General features: G+C 63.8%; 3 protein-coding genes and 1 non-coding gene across 4 annotated transcripts in view; 1 reads left to right on the forward strand and 3 right to left on the reverse strand.

Annotated features, from left to right (window-relative positions):
* The first annotated feature begins 2,263 nt into the window (after positions 1-2,263).
* Positions 2,264-6,319, forward strand: PDZD4 (PDZ domain containing 4). The gene is made up of 7 exons (XM_034071879.1): positions 2,264-2,317; positions 3,135-3,210; positions 3,677-3,775; positions 3,935-3,997; positions 4,080-4,181; positions 4,665-4,763; positions 5,264-6,319. The coding sequence occupies exons 2-7, from the start codon at positions 3,172-3,174 to the stop codon at positions 6,317-6,319; spliced, it is 1,458 nt and encodes a 485-aa protein (XP_033927770.1). The 5' UTR covers positions 2,264-2,317; positions 3,135-3,171.
* Positions 6,320-6,885: 566 nt separating this feature from the next.
* RPL10 (ribosomal protein L10) lies at positions 6,886-11,235 on the reverse strand. The gene is made up of 7 exons (XM_034071763.1): positions 11,224-11,235; positions 11,021-11,057; positions 10,832-10,890; positions 9,608-9,715; positions 8,938-9,076; positions 8,120-8,282; positions 6,886-7,192 (listed from the first exon to the last, which is right to left on the reverse strand). Exons 2-7 carry the CDS (start codon positions 11,041-11,043, stop codon positions 7,037-7,039), a joined length of 648 nt encoding a protein of 215 aa, XP_033927654.1. The 5' UTR covers positions 11,044-11,057; positions 11,224-11,235; the 3' UTR covers positions 6,886-7,036.
* LOC117437519 (small nucleolar RNA SNORA70) lies at positions 8,356-8,497 on the reverse strand. The gene has a single exon (XR_004550458.1). It is a non-coding gene; the product is annotated as a small nucleolar RNA SNORA70 (small nucleolar RNA).
* A 1,528-nt stretch (positions 11,236-12,763) lies between the features above and the next one.
* Positions 12,764-16,523, reverse strand: part of FLNA (filamin A) — a 54,265-nt gene continuing 50,505 nt past the window's right edge. Inside the window, 2 exon segments of the mRNA XM_034071880.1 lie at positions 12,764-13,847; positions 15,428-15,643. Coding sequence (XP_033927771.1) covers positions 13,660-13,847; positions 15,428-15,643 — 404 coding nt within the window. The 3' untranslated portion in view covers positions 12,764-13,659.

Consider the following 16,523-nt stretch of genomic DNA (forward strand, 5'->3'; position numbering starts at 1 on the left):
TAGGGGCTGTCCGGGATGTACATGGGAACTATAGGGAATCTCTATAGGGGATCTATAGAGAGCATATGGAGGGGCTATAGGGGAATATGGAGGGGCTGTCCGGGATGTACATGGGGAGCTATAAGGAATTTATAGGGAATCTATAGAGAGCATATGGAGGGGCTATGGGGGTCCATAGGGGCTGTCCGGGATGTACATGGGGAGCTGTAGGGAATCTATAGGGGATCTATAGAGAGCATATGGAGGGGCTATGGGGGTCCATAGGGGGTGTCAGGGATGTCCATGGGAGGCTATAGGGAATCTATAGGGGGGTGCAGTGGTGCCCATGGGGGGCTCCGGAGGGGGCGTGGCCTCTCGCAGGGGGCGTGGCCATCCCTTGGCCCCTCCCTCCGCCATCGCCGCGGAGCCGCCACCCTCCACCGCCGGTGCAGCCGGTGCGAACCGGCCGGGACCGGAACCGGAACCGGAGCGGCCCCGCCGCGATGGGGGCCGGGGGGGGCCGGGGGGGCCGCAGCTGCCGCCGCCCCCCCCCGCAGCGCGGCGGGGCCCGGGGCTGAGCTGCGGGGTCCGGGTCCAACATGGGCTGTAACCTGTGCGTGGTGCAGAAGGCGGAGGAGCAGCAGCAGCAGCGGATGCTGCAGGTAACGGGGGGGGCTATAGATAACGGGGGCTATAGATAACGGGGGCTATAGATAACGGGGGCTATAGATAACGGGGGCTATAGATAACGGGGCTATAGATAACGGGGGCTATAGATAACGGGGCTATAGATAACGGGGGCTATAGATAACGGGGCTATAGATAACGGGGGCTATAGATAACGGGGGCTATAGATAACGGGGCTATAGATAACGGGGGCTATAGATAACGGGGGCTATAGATAACGGGGGCTATAGATAACGGGGGCTATAGATAACGGGGGCTATAGATAACGGGGCTATAGATAACGGGGGCTATAGATAACGGGGGCTATAGATAACGGGGGCTATAGATAACGGGGCTATAGGGGTGTGGGGATGGGGCTATAGGGGGTGTGGGGATGCTGCAGGTAACGGGGGGGATGTGGCTATAGGGGGTGTGGGGCTATAGATAACGGGGGCTATAGGGGTGTGGGGATGGGGCTATAGGGGGTGTGGGGATGCTGCAGGTAACGGGGGGGATGTGGCTATAGGGGGTGTGGGGCTATAGATAACGGGGGCTATAGGGGGTGTGGGGTGTGGGGCTATAGGGGGTGTGGGGATGCTGCAGGTAACGGGGGGGATGTGGCTATAGGGGGTGTGGGGCTATAGATAACGGGGGCTATAGGGGTGTGGGGATGGGGCTATAGGGGGTGTGGGGCTATAGATAACGGGGGCTATAGGGGGTGTGGGGATGGGGCTATAGAGGGTGTGGGGAACGGGGCTATAGGGGGTGTGGGGATGAGGAACGGGGCTATAGGGGGTGTGGGGCTCTAGATAACGGCGGCTATAGGGGGTGTGGAGACGGGCTAGAGGGTTAGGTGTGTATAGGGACAGGTGATGGAGCCGTAGGGGTGTGGGCATGGGTGATGAGAGCCATAGGGACAGGTGAAGGGTTTGGAGGGACACGTATGGGGGCTGTAGGGGTGGGTAAAGGGGCTATGGGGTGTTGGGGGGCTCTGTATGGACATATGGGGCTGTGGGGGGGGGGACACAGCTGGAGCTATAGGGACAGCGGTGCTATAGAGGCTGTGGGGATGGGTGCTGAGGGGTACAGGGACAGGCATTGGGGTCTATGGGGCAGGGGCTGTGGGGCCGGGTGGGGGGGGGGTTCTGCCACACCCATGGGGGTCTCCCATCCTCTGGCCCCGCCCACCTCCCTCCGGTTTCCATGGCAACCGTGGAGGACGAGAAGCAGACAATGGAGGGGGGGGGGGGAGGGAGGGGCGGGGTGGGAGCGGCGATGGGGGGGGGCTATGAGGGGGTTGGGGGCTCCATGGGGGGGGGCTATGAGGGGGGTGGGGGCTCCATGGGGGGGTTGGGGGTTCACAAGGGGGGGTTGGGGCCTCCATGGGGGGGGTCCGTGCCCTGACCCCCCCCCCCCCCCCCCTCAGGTGAACGGGAGGGAGGGGCCTCGGCGGGACCCGTCCCGGGGGGGTCCTGGGGGGGGGGGCCAAGGAGCCGCTGGTGCTGCACGTGCTGCGCCGCAGCCCCCGGGGCCGCCCCCCCCCTCCCGCAGGGGCTGCCCCATGGGGGGGGCCGGGACCTCCCCCCCCCCCCCCCCCCCCACCTCCCGGCCCCACCGCGGGGCTCGTGGACAGCGGGACCCAGACCGACATCAGCTTCGGGGGGGCCGAGCCGTGAGTGACCCCCCCCCTGGGGCCGACTGTGGGACCCCCCTGCCCCCCATGCAGGACCCCCCCCCGCAACCATCTATGGGGTATCTGACCCATAGGGACCCCCCTGCCCCCCATGCAGACCCCCCCCCGCAACCATCTATGGGGTATCTGACCCATAGGGACCCCCCTGCCCCCCATGCAGGACCCCCCCCCGCAACCATCTATGGGGTATCTGACCCATAGGGACCCCCCTGCCCCCCATGCAGACCCCCCCCCGCAACCATCTATGGGGTATCTGACCCATAGGGACCCCCCTGCCCCCCATGCAGACCCCCCCCCGCAACCATCTATGGGGTATCTGACCCATAGGGACCCGCCTGCCCCCCATGCAGGACCCCCCCCCGCAACCATCTATGGGGTATCTGACCCATAGGGACCCGTCTGGACCCCCTGGACCTGCCCAACCCATTGGGTACCCTCAGAGATGCTTCCCCATCCCATAGCCCCCCCCCCCCCACAGGCTCCTTGGGGACCCCCATGGAGCCCCCCCAACCGCCCTCTTCAAGCCCCTTCCTTCTTTGGTACCGCGAAGCATCCTACTCTCCCTTGCCCCAAAACTGCCAGAAACAACCCTAAAACAGCCCCAAAACTGCCCCAAAACTGCCTGAAACCCCAGAACTGCCTAAAACAGCCCCAAACAGCCCCAAAACAGCCCCAAAACTGCCCCAAAACTGCCTGAATCGTCCTTTCCCCCCCTCAATGTCCCTTAGAGCCCTTTAGACCCCCCCACCCCAAAGAGACCCTTTGGGACCCCCCCCCAATGCTTCTCCCCCCCCAGCCCCCCACTGCCCCATGACTGCTTTGACCCCACGGACATGGGGGACCCTGAGCGCCCCGAGGAGCTGGAGTACGAGGTGAGCCCTGGGGGGGGTCTGGGGGGGCTCTGGGACATTGGGGACCCCCCCACTCCATGGTCCCTGCAGGAGGTGGGGGGGGGCTCTGGGACATTGGGGACCCCCCCAATCCATGGTCCCTGCAGGAGGTGGGGGGGGGGCTCTGGGACATTGGGGACCCCCCCAATCCATGGTCCCTGCAGGAGGTGGGGGGGGGCTCTGCGACACTGGGGACCCCCCCAATCCATGGTCCCTGCAGGAGGTGGGGGGGGGCTCTGGGACATTGGGGACCCCCCCAATCCATGGTCCCTGCAGGAGGTGGGGGGGGGCTCTGGGACATTGGGGACCCCCCCAATCCATGGTCCCTGCAGGAGGTGGGGGGGGGCTCTGGGACATTGGGGACCCCCCCAATCCATGGTCCCTGCAGGAGGTGGGGGGGGGCTCTGGGACATTGGGGACCCCCCCCCCCAATCCATGGTCCCTGCAGGAGGTGGAGCTGTACAAGAGCAGCCATAGGGACAAGTTGGGCCTCACTGTCTGTTACCGCACTGATGGAGAGGAGGACGCCGGCATCTACGTGGGGGAGGTATTTTGGGGGGGGGGGTCCCCCCATTGTGCTTAATGGGGGGGGTGGATTACCCCTATAGGGCAGGAGCCTCGTGGGGCAGTTGGGTCAATGGGGCTGGAGAGGGAGGGTTTGGGGGGGCACAGAAGGTGCTGACCCCCCATTTGTGTCCCCCCCCAGGTGAACCCCAACAGCATCGCGGCCAAGGACGGGCGCATCCGAGAGGGCGACCGCATCATCCAGGTGGGGTTTGGGGGTGCAGCACCCATTGGGGTGTATGGGGGGGGGCATTGGCCCCATTGATCACTATGAACCCCCCCCCCAGATCAATGGGGTGGAGGTGCAGGACCGGGAGGAGGCTGTGGCCTTCCTGACCCGGGAGCAGCAAACCAACATCTCCCTGCTGCTGGCCCGGCCTGAGAGCCAGGTATGGGCTGGGGGGGTCTGGGGGGGGGGCTATGGGGGGTCTGTAGCGGATCTATTGGGGGTCTATGGGGGATCTATAGGGGAGTCTGTAGGGGGGTCTGTTGGGGATCTATGGGGGAGTCTAGGGGTGTCTGTGGGGGGGGTCAGTAGGGGGTCTATTGGGGGTCTATGAGGGAGTCTATGGGGGGGTCTGTAGGGGGTCTATGGGGGGTTTGTACTGGGTCTATGGTGGTGTCTGTAGAGGGTCTATTGAGGGTCTATATTGGGGGTCTGTAGGGGTTCTATTGGGGGGTCTATGGGGGAGTCTATAGAGGGGTCTGTAGGGGATCTATTGGGGGTCTATGGGGGGGTCTGTAGGGGGCCTATAGTAGGGGGTCTATTGAGGGTCTCTATGGGGGGTCTGTAGGGGGTCTGTGGAGGGGTCTATGGGGGGGTCTATAGGGGGGTCTATGGGGTGTCTGTGGTGCTGACCCCACTGCTGCAGCGCTGGAAGGACAGTGACCGTGAGGATTTCCTCGATGACTTCGGCTCCGATGAGGATGGGGCCGCTCGGCAGCGCCGGGGCTGGAGCCCAACGGGACAGGTACCGGGGGGGGGACATGGAACCGGGGGGGGGGCAGAGGGGGAGATGGGGAGGGGTAAAGAGGGGGTAACAGCCCCATGGGGGGGGGGGGGCAGAGAGGGAGATGGGGAGGGGTAAAGAGGGGGTAACAGCCCCATGGGGGGGGGGGGGCACATGAACCGGGGGGGGGGGCAGAGGGGGAGATGGGGAGGGGTAAAGAGGGGGTAACAGCCCCATGGGGGGGGGGCACATGAACCGGGGGGGGGGGGGGCAGAGGGGGAGATGGGGAGGGGTAAAGAGGGGGTAACAGCCCCATGGGGGGGGGGCACATGGAACCGGGGGGGGGGGCAGAGGGGGAGATGGGGAGGGGTAAAGAGGGGGTAACAGCCCCATGGGGGGGGGGGGGGGGCACATGGAACCGGGGGGGGCCGGGTGGGGGTTAACGGGATGCGGATGGCCCGGGGGGGGGGGGGGGAGGGCAATGTGGGGGTCCCGGTGACTCCCCCCCCCCCCCCCCGCAGCCCCCCAGCCCCGCCCCTCCCTGCGCTCGGGGGGCGGAGCCTGACAGCGGCGTGGGACGCACGGACGAGAGCACCCGGAACGAGGAGAGCTCCGAGCACGACCCCCGGGGGGAGGAGGGGGACGGGACCCCCCCGAGGCCGGCACCGAGGCGCCCCCCAGCGGCGAGGCCTGGAACCGGTACCGGGGGCAGCCCCCGCGGCCCCGCGGCGAGAACCGGAGCGGGATCCGGTAGAACCGGATTCACAGCCGGTTCCAGAGCGGGGTCAGCGGCAGGACCCGGAGCGGGATCCGGTAGAACCGGGGCCGGTTCCGGTTTCACCCCCGGCTCCATAGCGGGGTCAGCGGCAGGACCCGGTAGAACCGGAGCCGGTTCCGGTTTCACGCCCGGTTCCAGAGCAGGGTCGGGGGCAGGACCCGGACCCGGTGTCCCCACAGCGGCTCCGGTCCCGTCCGATCTCCGCCGGTACCGGCAGCTCCGGGGGGGCCGGCGGGGGCCGGGGGGGGGCGCGGAGCTGGCTCTGCTCGGGGAGGAGCTGCGGCTGCTGGAGCTCCGGTGCCGGCAGCTGCTCCGGGCTCAGGCTGCAGAGCGGCTCCGGGAACGAGGCCTCGCGGACATCTCCGAGGCTCCGGAGCGCGACAGCACCAGCGCCTACAACACCGGCGAGAGCTGCCGGGGGTCCCCCCCCCCCACCGCGGCCGTGGGGGGCACCGGGCACCGGGACCGGCAGAGGGGGGGGGGTCCCGGGGCAAGCGGCCGGGCCGGGACCGGCTGCTCAAGGCTCGGGCCATTAAGATCCTGGAGGAACGAGGCGGCTCCACCACCGACGACGACGCCCGAAGTGAGCTCAAGACCGGCCGGTACTGGAGCCGCGAGCAGCGCAAGCAGCACCTGGCTCGGGCCCGGGAGCAGCGGCGGCGCCGGGAGCTGCTCCTGCAGGGCCGGACCGAGGCTCCGGTACCGGGAGCTCCGGAGCCGCCGGCCCCTCCCCCCCCCCCCGGGGCCGCCCCTCCCCCCCGCCGGGGCCACGGAAACGGAGCCGCCGCATCCTCGATAACTGGGTCACGATCCAGGAGATGCTCGCGAGGGGGGAGGGGGGCGCGGGGGGGGGAGGGGGGAGCCCCCTCCTCTCCGTCACCACCGTGTGAGGGGGGTGGGGGAGGGGAACCCCCCCCCCCCCTCCCCCCATTGTGCTGCGGGGGGAACCCCCCCCCGCGTTCTTGGTGCTACTGCCCCTCCCCCCAACCTCTCCCGTCACGTGATGGGGCCTCCCCTAAGCACAATGGGGGCCGAGCGCCCCTCCCCCCCCCCCCATCATCGTCTGTGAATGTGAAGTTTTGGGTTTTTTATAGTTTTTTTTATAGCCCCCCCGCGGTGACGTCACCCTCCCCCCCCCCCCCCCATCCCCCCCCCCCAAACCCGACGTGCTGCCCCTCCCCCCCCCCGTGTCCTGCCCTGCCCCCACCCTGTCCGTACCGCCCCGGGGGGGGAGGGGCCGCGTTGGGAATAAAGCGAAGCCTCATTTTTACTCATTTCACCCCAATTGTGCAGCCTCATCCATGGGGGGGGGGGGGGGGGGGGGGGGGCACAAACCCCTCCCCCCTTAAGAACTGACCAATGCAGTGGGGGAGGGGTACACACCTTTATTGTGCCCCCCAAGTCCTCCCCCCTCCAGGGGGCGCTGTGAGCAGCACGGACCGTACCACCCGTGGGGGCGCCCCCTGGCGGTACCGGCAGCCGGGAGGACCCAACGCTGCCGTCGGTGGGGGGGGGGTCAGGCAGCGTGCAGAGCCCTCCAGCGGTCCAGCGGCCCCCGGCACGGGACGTACTTGACTCCGCAGCCGTCGGGGATCAGACGTTTCTGGGCAACCATCTCCTCGAAGGCGTCAGCGTTAAACTTGGTGAACCCCCATTTCTTGGAGATGTGGATCTGGGGGGGGGAGGGGAACGGGGGGGGGGGAGGGGGGGTCAGGGATACCCCAGAACCCCCCCCACTTCTTGGAGATGTGGATCTGGGGGGAGGGGAACGGGGGGGGGAGGGGGGGTCAGGGATACCCCAGAGCCCCCCCCACTTCTTGGAGATGTGGATCTGGGGGGGGGAGGGGAACGGGGGGGGGGAGGGGGGGTCAGGGATACCCCAGAACCCCCCCCACTTCTTGGAGATGTGGATCTGGGGGGGAGGGGAACGGGGGGGGGAGGGGGGTCAGGGACATCCCAGAGCCCCCCCCCACCCCCCCCTTCGTGGAGATGTGGATCTGGGGGGGGGGAGGGGTCAGGGACAGCCCAGAACCCCCCCCCCCTTCACCCCATGGGATGTGCCTCCAGTGCACAGGGACATCCTGTGGGGAACATCATGGTACAGGGGACACCATGGGACAACCTGGAGGACACTCCATGGGGAACAGCATCCTATGGGGAACACCATGGCATAGGGAACACCATCCTATGGGGAACACCATGGCATAGGGAACGCCATCCTATAGAGAACACCATCCTATGGGGAACACCATGGCATAGGGAACGCCATCCTATAGAGAACACCATCCTATGGGGAACACCATGGCATAGGGAACGCCATCCTATAGAGAACACCATCCTATGGGAACACCATGGCATAGGGAACGCCATCCTATAGAGAACACCATCCTATGGGGAACACCATCCTATAGAGAACACCATCCTATGGGGAACACCATGGCATAGGGAACGCCATATAGGGGGCACCATGGGGGACATCCCACGGGGAACCCCATCCTATAGGGCACATCACCGTATAGGGACCACCATATGGAAGACACCACAGCACATCCTATGGCAGCCCCCCCCCTCAGAGCAGCCCCCCCCCCAGCTCCGGTACCTTCTGCCTCCCAGGGAACTTGAACTTGGCTCTTCTCAGAGCCTCCACCACATGCTCCTTGTTCTGTGCCTTGGTGCGGATGGACATGATGACCTGACCGATGTGCACCCGAGCGACCGTCCCCTGCGGCTTCCCGAAGGCCCCACGCATCCCGGTCTGCAGCCTGGGGGGGGGGTTATGGGGGGTGAGGGGGGGGGGCACCCCACACCCAGCCCCATAGAGGGAGGGAGGGGAAGGGTTGTGCCCCCGGCCCCTTGGAGCACCCCACTGGGGGGGGGCAGTGGGGCGCCCTACACAGCCGGGGGGGTGCTGTGCGCAGCCATTGCACGCCGGGACCCCATTGAGGGGGGGGGTCACGGCCGGCTTAATTAGCTGCGGGGGGGGTGGGGGGGCAGAAGCACCCCTAGATCCTAGTGGGTACCCCCCATAGGGAGACAGGGGGAACCCCATATTCCAAGGCAGCCAATGGGGTTTGCATCCCAAAGCCACCCGCCCCCCCCCGGGATCCAGTCACACCCCAGCAAGAAAACACCCCCCCCCCATGTCTTGGTGCAGAAACACCCCAAAACTGGGGGCAGAATGGGGGGGGGGGTGGATCCATCCCATCCCATGGGGTGGCTATGGAGGCCCCAGAGCACACCCTGGGTTGGGGGGGGGGGGTCGCACTGAGCTCCCTATGGGGTGGCTATGGAGGCCCCAGAGCACACCCCGGGTTGGGGGGGGGGGGGGGTCGCTATTGGGGGAGCACTGAGCTCCCTATGGGGTGGCTATGGAGGCCCCAGAGCACACCCCGGGTTTTGGGGGGGGGGGGTCCTGACCTGTCGGCCCCCGCACACGACAGCATCTTGTTGATGCGGATGACATGGAACGGGTGCAGCCGCACGCGGATGTGGAACCCGTCCTTGCCGCAGCTCTTCACCATGTACTTGTTGGCACAGATACGAGCGGCCTCCAGCGCTGGGGGGGGGGGACACGGACACCATGGGGGGGTCACCCCAATGCTCACCCCATAGACCCCCCCCAAACCCCCCATAGACCCCCCCAAACCCCCCATAGACCCCCCCCAAACCCCCCCATAGACCCCACCAAACCCCCCCATAGACCCCCCCAAACCCCCCATAGACCAGCTCAAACCCCCCCATAGACCCCCCCCCAAACCCCCCCATAGACCCCCCCCCAAAGACCCCCCCCAAACCCCCCTTAGACCCCCCCAAACCCCCCCACAGACCCCCCCCAAAACCCCCCCATAGACCCCATAGACCCCCCCATAGACCCCCCCCCAAACCCCCCATAGACCCCCCCCAAACCCCCCATAGACCCCCCCAAACCCCCCCATAGACCCCCCCAAAACCCCCCATAGACCCCCCCCAAACCCCCCCATAGACCCCCCCAAACCCCCCATAGACCCCCCCAAACCCCCCCATAGACCCCCCCAAACCCCCCATAGACCCCCCCACAGACCCCCCCCCCCCATGGACCCGGCCCCACCTTCGGAGCTGAGCTGCTCGTACTCATCCGACACCATGTGGCCGCATAGGGGGAACTCGTCCACCTTGGCCTTCTTGCGGCCCAGGTCGAAGATGCGGATCTTGGGGTCTGTGGGGGGATGGGGTCAATGGGGGGGGTCAATGGGGAGGGGTCAATGGGGAGGGGTCAATGGGGGGGATCAATGGGGAGGGGATCGATGGGGAGGGATCAATGGGGGGGATGAATGGGGTGGGGTCAATGGGGGGGATCAATGGGAGGGATCAATGGGGAGGGGTCAATGGGGGGGATCAATGGGGCAGATCAATGGGAAGGGGTCAATGGGGGGGATTGATGGGGAGGGGATCGATGGGGCAGATCAATGGGGAGGGGATAAACAGAGAGAGGATCAATGGGGAGGGATCAATGGGGGGGATAAATGGGGATGGATCAATGGGGGGGATCAATGGGGGGATCAATGGGGTGGGATCAATGGGGGGATCAATGGGGGGGTCAATGGGGTGGGATCAATGGGGGGATCAATGGGGGGGTCAATGGGGTGGGATCAATGGGGGGGTCAATGGGGGGGTCAATGGGGTGGGATCAATGGGGGGGTCAATGGGGTGGGATCAATGGGGGGTCAATGGGGTGGGATCAATGGGGTGGGATCAATGGGGGGATCAATGGGGGGATCAATGGGGTGTGATCAATGGGGGGGTCAATGGGGTGGGATCAATGGGGGGATCAATGGGGTGTGATCAATGGGGGGGTCAATGGGGGGGTCAATGGGGTGGGATCAATGGGGGGATCAATGGGGTGTGATCAATGGGGGGATCAATGGGGGGGTCAATGGGGTGGGATCAATGGGGGGATCAATGGGGGGATCAATGGGGTGGGATCAATGGGGGGGTCAATGGGGTGTGATCAATGGGGTGGGATCAATGGGGTGTGATCAATGGGGTGGGATCAATGGGGTGGGATCAATGGGGGGGTCAATGGGGTGGGATCAATGGGGGGGTCAATGGGGTGTGATCAATGGGGTGGGATCAATGGGGTGGGATCAATGGGGGGGTCAATGGGGTGGGATCAATGGGGGGGTCAATGGGGGGGTCAATGGGGTGTGATCAATGGGGTGGGATCAATGGGGTGGGATCAATGGGGGGGTCAATGGGGGGGTCAATGGGGGGGTCAATGGGGTGTGATCAATGGGGTGTGATCAATGGGGGTTCAATGGGGTCCGGGACTCACCGGGGACCCCTCTGCAGAACCGGGACTTGGGGTACGGTTTGTTCTTGCAGTACCTGTAGCTGTGGGGGGAGGGGTGATGGTGAACGGGGGGACCCCAAACACCCCCCCCCCCTTGACGTCACCACGCCCCCTTGACGTCACCACGCCCCCGCTGACGTCACCACGCCCCGCTGACGTCACACTCCTCACCATCGCGCCGGGCGGCGGCCCATGGCGGCTCCGGGACCTGCGGGAGAACGGGAGGGGTTGGGGGGGGATGGGGACCCCCCCGTGACCCCTCCATGACCCCCCCGGATCCCCACGTGACCCCCCGGACCCCCACGTGACCCCCCGGACCCCCACGTGACCAGGCCCCGCTCCCCTCCCCCCACCCGGCGCAGCGCGGCCCGAACCTCACCCAGCTCCAAAGAGAGGCCGGCGGCGCCTGCGCACGGCTTATATAGCGTCCCCGCCCCCCGGCTTCCGGTCACGCCCCCGCGCCCGGCGCCACTTCCGGCGGCGCTCTGGCCGCTGCTGGAGGACCCGCTCGGTGCCGGAGCCGCGTGGGGGGGTACGGGGGGTATAGGGTGTACGTATAGATATAGGGGTTATAGGGTGGTGAACCTATAGACATAGGGGGGTTATAGGGTGTTGTAGGTACATAGGGGGCTATAGGTGTTGTCTCTATAGATACTGGGGGCTATAGGGTGTTGTATCTATAGATATAGGGGGTTATAGGGTGGTGTATGTATATATATAGGGGCTATAAGGTGGTGTATGTATAGATATAGGGGGCTATAGGGTGGTGTATGTATATAGGGGGCTATAGGCTGTTGTATCTATAGATACAGGGGGTTACAGGGTGCTGTATGTAAATAGGGGGCTATAGGGTGTTGTTGTCTCTATAGATACAGGGGCTATAGACCGGTAGGGACCTCCCCCTGGAGCGGCAGGAGCCAATCAGGAGAGAGACAGAAACGGACGCATGCGCAGAGGGGAGGGGTTGGTGTGCGGCTCAATGCACGGCGTCTATGACGTCACTCGTCTCATTTGCATGGCACCGCCCCCCGTGTGGGCGGGGCCTTATTTGCATAGGTCCATCTATGGGCAATGGCGCACGCGCAGTCTCTATCTCAGCCCCATATGGGGGGAGTCCCCCATAGATGGGAGACCCCCAGAGCAGCCCCATCTATAGGTGCCCCCCCATAGGGGTCTCACCCATCCCCATACACCCCTCCCATCCCCCCATATGTGTTGTCCCCTATATAACCCCCCATATGCCCCCATCCATCTTCATGCACGTGTCTCCCCCCCCCCCCCCGTAGCCCCCCCTTGCCCCATAGCCCCCCCATATCCCCCCTTGCCCCTATAGCCCCACCCCCCTATAGCCCCCCCATGTCCCCACCCTATAGGAGGCGGCTGAAGCAGAATGAGTTTATTGGGGGGGGGGAGGGGCTGATACAAAATCCCAATAAAATAACCAAAAAAAGAGATGGGGGGAGGGGCAGGGGGTAAAATGTGGGGGGGGGAGGGGGGGGAGGGGAAGTGGCAGGGGGTGGTGGGGGAGGGGTGGCAGTGGTGGGGCCCAAAGCAGGACCCTGGGGTGGGAGCATCAAGGTGGGGGGGGGGGGGGGTCCCCAAAGTGAGGCTGTGTCAGCCCAAAGGGGGTCTGGGGGTCCTCATAGTGGGTCTCGGACCCCCATAGTGGGTCTGTGTGTCCCATAGTGGGTTTGTGGGTCCCATAGAAGGTCTGTGGGTCCCATAGCAAGTCTGTGGGTCCCATTCTGGGTCCTATATTGGGTCTGTGGGTCCCATAGTGGGTTTGTGGGTCCTATATTGGGTCTGTAAGTCCCATAGTGGGTCTGGGGGTCCCACTGTAGGTCTGGGGGTCCCATAGTGGGTCTGTGGGTCCCATAGTGGGTCCTATATTGGGTCTGTGGGTCCCATAGAGGGTCTGTGGGTCCCATTCTGGGTCCTATATTGGGTCTGTGGGTCCCATAGTGGGTCTGTGGGTCCCATTCTGGGTCCTATATTGGGTCTGTGGGTCCCATAGAGGGTCTGTGGGTCCCATTGTAGGTCTGTGGGTCCCATTCTGGGTCCTATATTGGGTCTGTGGGTCCCATAGTGGGTCTGGGGGTCCCACTGTAGGTCTGGGGGTCCCATAGTGGGTCTGTGGGTCCCATAGTGGGTCCTATATTGGGTCTGTGGGTCCCATAGAGGGTCTGTGGGTCCCATTCTGGGTCCTATATTGGGTCTGTGGGTCCCATAGTGGGTCTGTGGGTCCCATTCTGGGTCCTATATTGGGTCTGTGGGTCCCATAGTGGGTCTGGGGGTCCCATTCTGGGTCCTATATTGGGTCTGTGGGTCCCATAGTGGGTCTGTGGGTCCCATAGTGGGTCCTATATTGGGTCTGTGGGTCCCATAGAGGGTCTGTGGGTCCCATAGTGGGTCCTATATTGGGTCTGTGGGTCCCATAGTGGGTTTGTGGGTCCTATATTGGGTCTGTGGGTCCCATAGTGGGTCCTATATTGGGTCTGTGGGTCCCATAGAGGGTCTGTGGGTCCCATTGTAGGTCTGTGGGTCCTGTACCAGGTCTGTGTGTCCTGTACCAGGTCTGTGGGTCCCACTGTGGGTCTGTGTGTCCTGTACCGGGTCTGTGGGTCCTGTACCGGGTCTGTGGGTCCTGTACCGGGTCTGTGGGTCCCATAGTGGGTCCTATATTGGGTCTGTGGGTCCTGTACCAGGTCTGTGTGTCCTGTACCGGGTCTGTGGGTCCCACTGAGGGTCTCACCCCCCCCCCCAGGGGTGTGTGGGTCCCAGCGTGGGTCGGGGGGGGCTGTGGGGCCCCCCTAGGGCACAGTGACCCGGAAGGGGCTGTTGGGGACGTGCTGGTCTCCCCACTTGATGACCAGGACGTGGTCTCCGCGCTCCCGTAGGGTGTAACTGACACTGTACAGCTGGTTCCCAAGGTGCTTCACAACCAGCTCCTCGCAGGGGCAGCGGGGGCCCTGCACCCCCACCAGCAGCATCTGGTTACCTAGGGAACGGGGGGGGGGGTCAGTGAGGGGGGTACCACCCACCCCCACCATCAGCATCTGGTTACCTGGGAAACGGGGGGGGGGGTCAGTGGGGGGGTCAATGGGGGGGGAATGGGGGGATCCTACCCCCACCAGCAGCATCTGGTTACCTAGGGAACGGGGGGTCAATGGGGGGGGTCAATGGGGGGGGGGCAATGGGGGGGGTTCCACCCCACCCCCACCATCAGCATCTGGTTACCTAGGGAACGGGGGGGGGTCAGTGGGGGGGGGGCAATGGGGGGGGTTCCACCCCACCCCCACCATCAGCATCAGGTTACCGAGGGAACGGGGGGGGGGGTCAATGGGGGCGGTCAATAGGGGGGGAATGGGGGGATCCTACCCCCACCAGCAGCATCTGGTTACCTGGGAAATGGGGGGTCAATGGGGGGGGGTCAATGGGGGGGGGGGCAATGGGGGGGGTTCCACCCCACCCCCACCATCAGCATCTGGTTACCTAGGGAACGGGGGGGGGGTCAGTGGGGGGGTCAATGGGGGGGGGGCAATGGGGGAGATCCCACCCCACCCCCACCAGCAGCATCTGGTTACCTGGGGAACGGGGGGTCAATGGGGGGGGTCAATGGGGGGGGGTGTGTGTCAATGGGGGGGGAGTGGGGGGGTCAATGGGGGGGTATCCCACCCCACCCCCACCAGCAGCATCTGGTTACCTAGGGAACGGGGGGGGGGGGTCAATGGGGAGGTCAATGGGGAGGGTCAATGGGGGGGTGATGAGGGGGGTACCACCCCCCCAAGCAGGATCTGGTTGCCTAGGGAACAGGGGTGTCAATGGGGGGTGTCAGTGTGGGGGGCAATGGGGCGGCTCAATGGGGGGGTCAATGGGGGGGCAATGGGGGAGGGGGGATCCCACCCCCACCAGCAGCATCTTGTTGCCTAGGGAATGGGGGCGTCAATGAGGGGGGGTCACTGGGGGGGATCACTATGGGGGTGTCACCATGGGGGGGTCACTATGGGGGTGTCACCATAGGGGTGTCACCATGGGGGTGTCACCATGGGGGGGTCACTATGGGGGTGTCCCCATAGGGTGTCACCATGGGGGGGTCACTATGGGGGTGTCACCATAGGGGTGTCACCATGGGGGTGTCACCATGGGGGTGTCACCATAGGGGTGTCACCATAGGGGTGTCACTATGGGGGTGTCACTATGGGGGTGTCACCATAGGGGTGTCACCATGGGGGGGTCACTATGGGGGTGTCACCATAGGGGTGTCACCATGGGGGGGTCACTATGGGGGTGTCACCATAGGGGTGTCACCATGGGGGTGTCACTATGGGGGTGTCACCATAGGGGTGTCACCATAGGGGTGTCACCATAGGGGTGTCACTATGGGGGTGTCACCATAGGGGTGTCACCATAGGGGTGTCACTATGGGGGTGTCACCATGGGGGTGTCACCATGGGGGTGTCACCATAGGGGTGTCACTATGGGGGTGTCACCATAGGGGTGTCCCTATGGGGGTGTCACCATAGGGGTGTCACCATGGGGGTGTCCCCATAGGGGGTCACTGTGGTCCCCAGTCCTCACCAGCTCGGCTGCAGTCCAGACTGAAGCTGTTCTTCTGCCCCACAAATGCTTTGCTGAGCCCCAGCCCTTTGGCCACCACACGTGAGGCATCCGAGGCCACGGGGATGGCTCCGGGGGGGGCTCCCCCCGCGGCTGCTGTGGCTGCGCCCCCCCCACCGGCATCTACCATCACCGAGGAGCTCTCACGGAGGCTGTGGCTGCTCACGAGGCGAGGACCTGGGGGGGGGAGGGACTGAAACTGAGCCTAAACTGAGCTAAAACTGAGCTAAAACTGAGCTAAAACTGAGCCAAAACTGAGCTAAAACTGAGCTAAAACTGAGCTGAAACTGAGCTAAAACTGAGCCTAAACTGAGCTAAAACTGAGCCTAAACTGAGCCAAAACTGAGCTAAAACTGAGCCAAAACTGAGCTAAAACTGAGCCTAAACTGAGCCTAAACTGAGCTGAAACTGAGCTGAAACTGAGCTAAAACTGAGCCAAAACTGAGCCAAAACTGAGCTAAAACTGAGCCAAAACTGAGCCAAAACTGAGCTAAAACTGAGCTAAAAGTGAGCCAAAACTGAGCCAAAACTGAGCCAAAACTGAGCTAAAACTGAGCTAAAACTGAGCCAAAACTGAGCTAAACCTGAGCCAAAACTGAGCTAAAACTGAGCTAAAACTGAGCTAAAACTGAGCCAAAACTGAGCTAAAACTGAGCTAAAACTGAGCTAAAACTGAGCCAAAACTGAGCCAAAACTGAGCTAAAACTGAGCTAAAACTGAGCTGAAACTGAGCTAAAACTGAGCCAAAACTGAGCTAAAACTGAGCCAAAACTGAGCCAAAACTGAGCTAAAACTGAGCTAAAAGTGAGCCAAAACTGAGCCAAAACTGAGCCAAAACTGAGCTAAAACTGAGCTAAAACTGAGCCAAAACTGAGCTAAACCTGAGCCAAAACTGAGCTAAAACTGAGCTAAAACTGAGCTAAAACTGAGCCAAAACTGAGCTAAAACTGAGCTAAAACTGAGCTAAAACTGAGCCAAAACTGAGCCAAAACTGAGCTAAAACTGAGCTAAAACTGAGCTGAAACTGAGCTAAAACTGAGCCTAAACTGAGCTAAAA

This window comes from Melopsittacus undulatus, chromosome 22 (assembly GCF_012275295.1).
Source record: "Melopsittacus undulatus isolate bMelUnd1 chromosome 22, bMelUnd1.mat.Z, whole genome shotgun sequence".
NCBI classification, from domain to species: Eukaryota; Metazoa; Chordata; class Aves; order Psittaciformes; family Psittaculidae; genus Melopsittacus; species Melopsittacus undulatus.

Excerpts from the sequence above, each read along its gene's own strand:
- PDZD4 (XM_034071879.1), top strand. The coding sequence starts at position 3,172 with ATGGGGGACCCTGAGCGCCCCGAGGAGCTGGAGTACGAG. Across the intron at positions 3,998-4,079 it reads AGGGCGACCGCATCATCCAG|ATCAATGGGGTGGAGGTGCA; the intron begins GTGGGGTTTGGG and ends CCCCCCCCCCAG. Across the intron at positions 4,182-4,664 it reads TGGCCCGGCCTGAGAGCCAG|CGCTGGAAGGACAGTGACCG; the intron begins GTATGGGCTGGG and ends CCACTGCTGCAG.
- RPL10 (XM_034071763.1), bottom strand. The coding sequence starts at position 11,043 with ATGGGCCGCCGCCCGGCGCGATG. Across the intron at positions 9,077-9,607 it reads CGAGCAGCTCAGCTCCGAAG|CGCTGGAGGCCGCTCGTATC; the intron begins GTGGGGCCGGGT and ends CCCCCCCCCCAG. Across the intron at positions 8,283-8,937 it reads TCGTGTGCGGGGGCCGACAG|GCTGCAGACCGGGATGCGTG; the intron begins GTCAGGACCCCC and ends CCCCCCCCCCAG.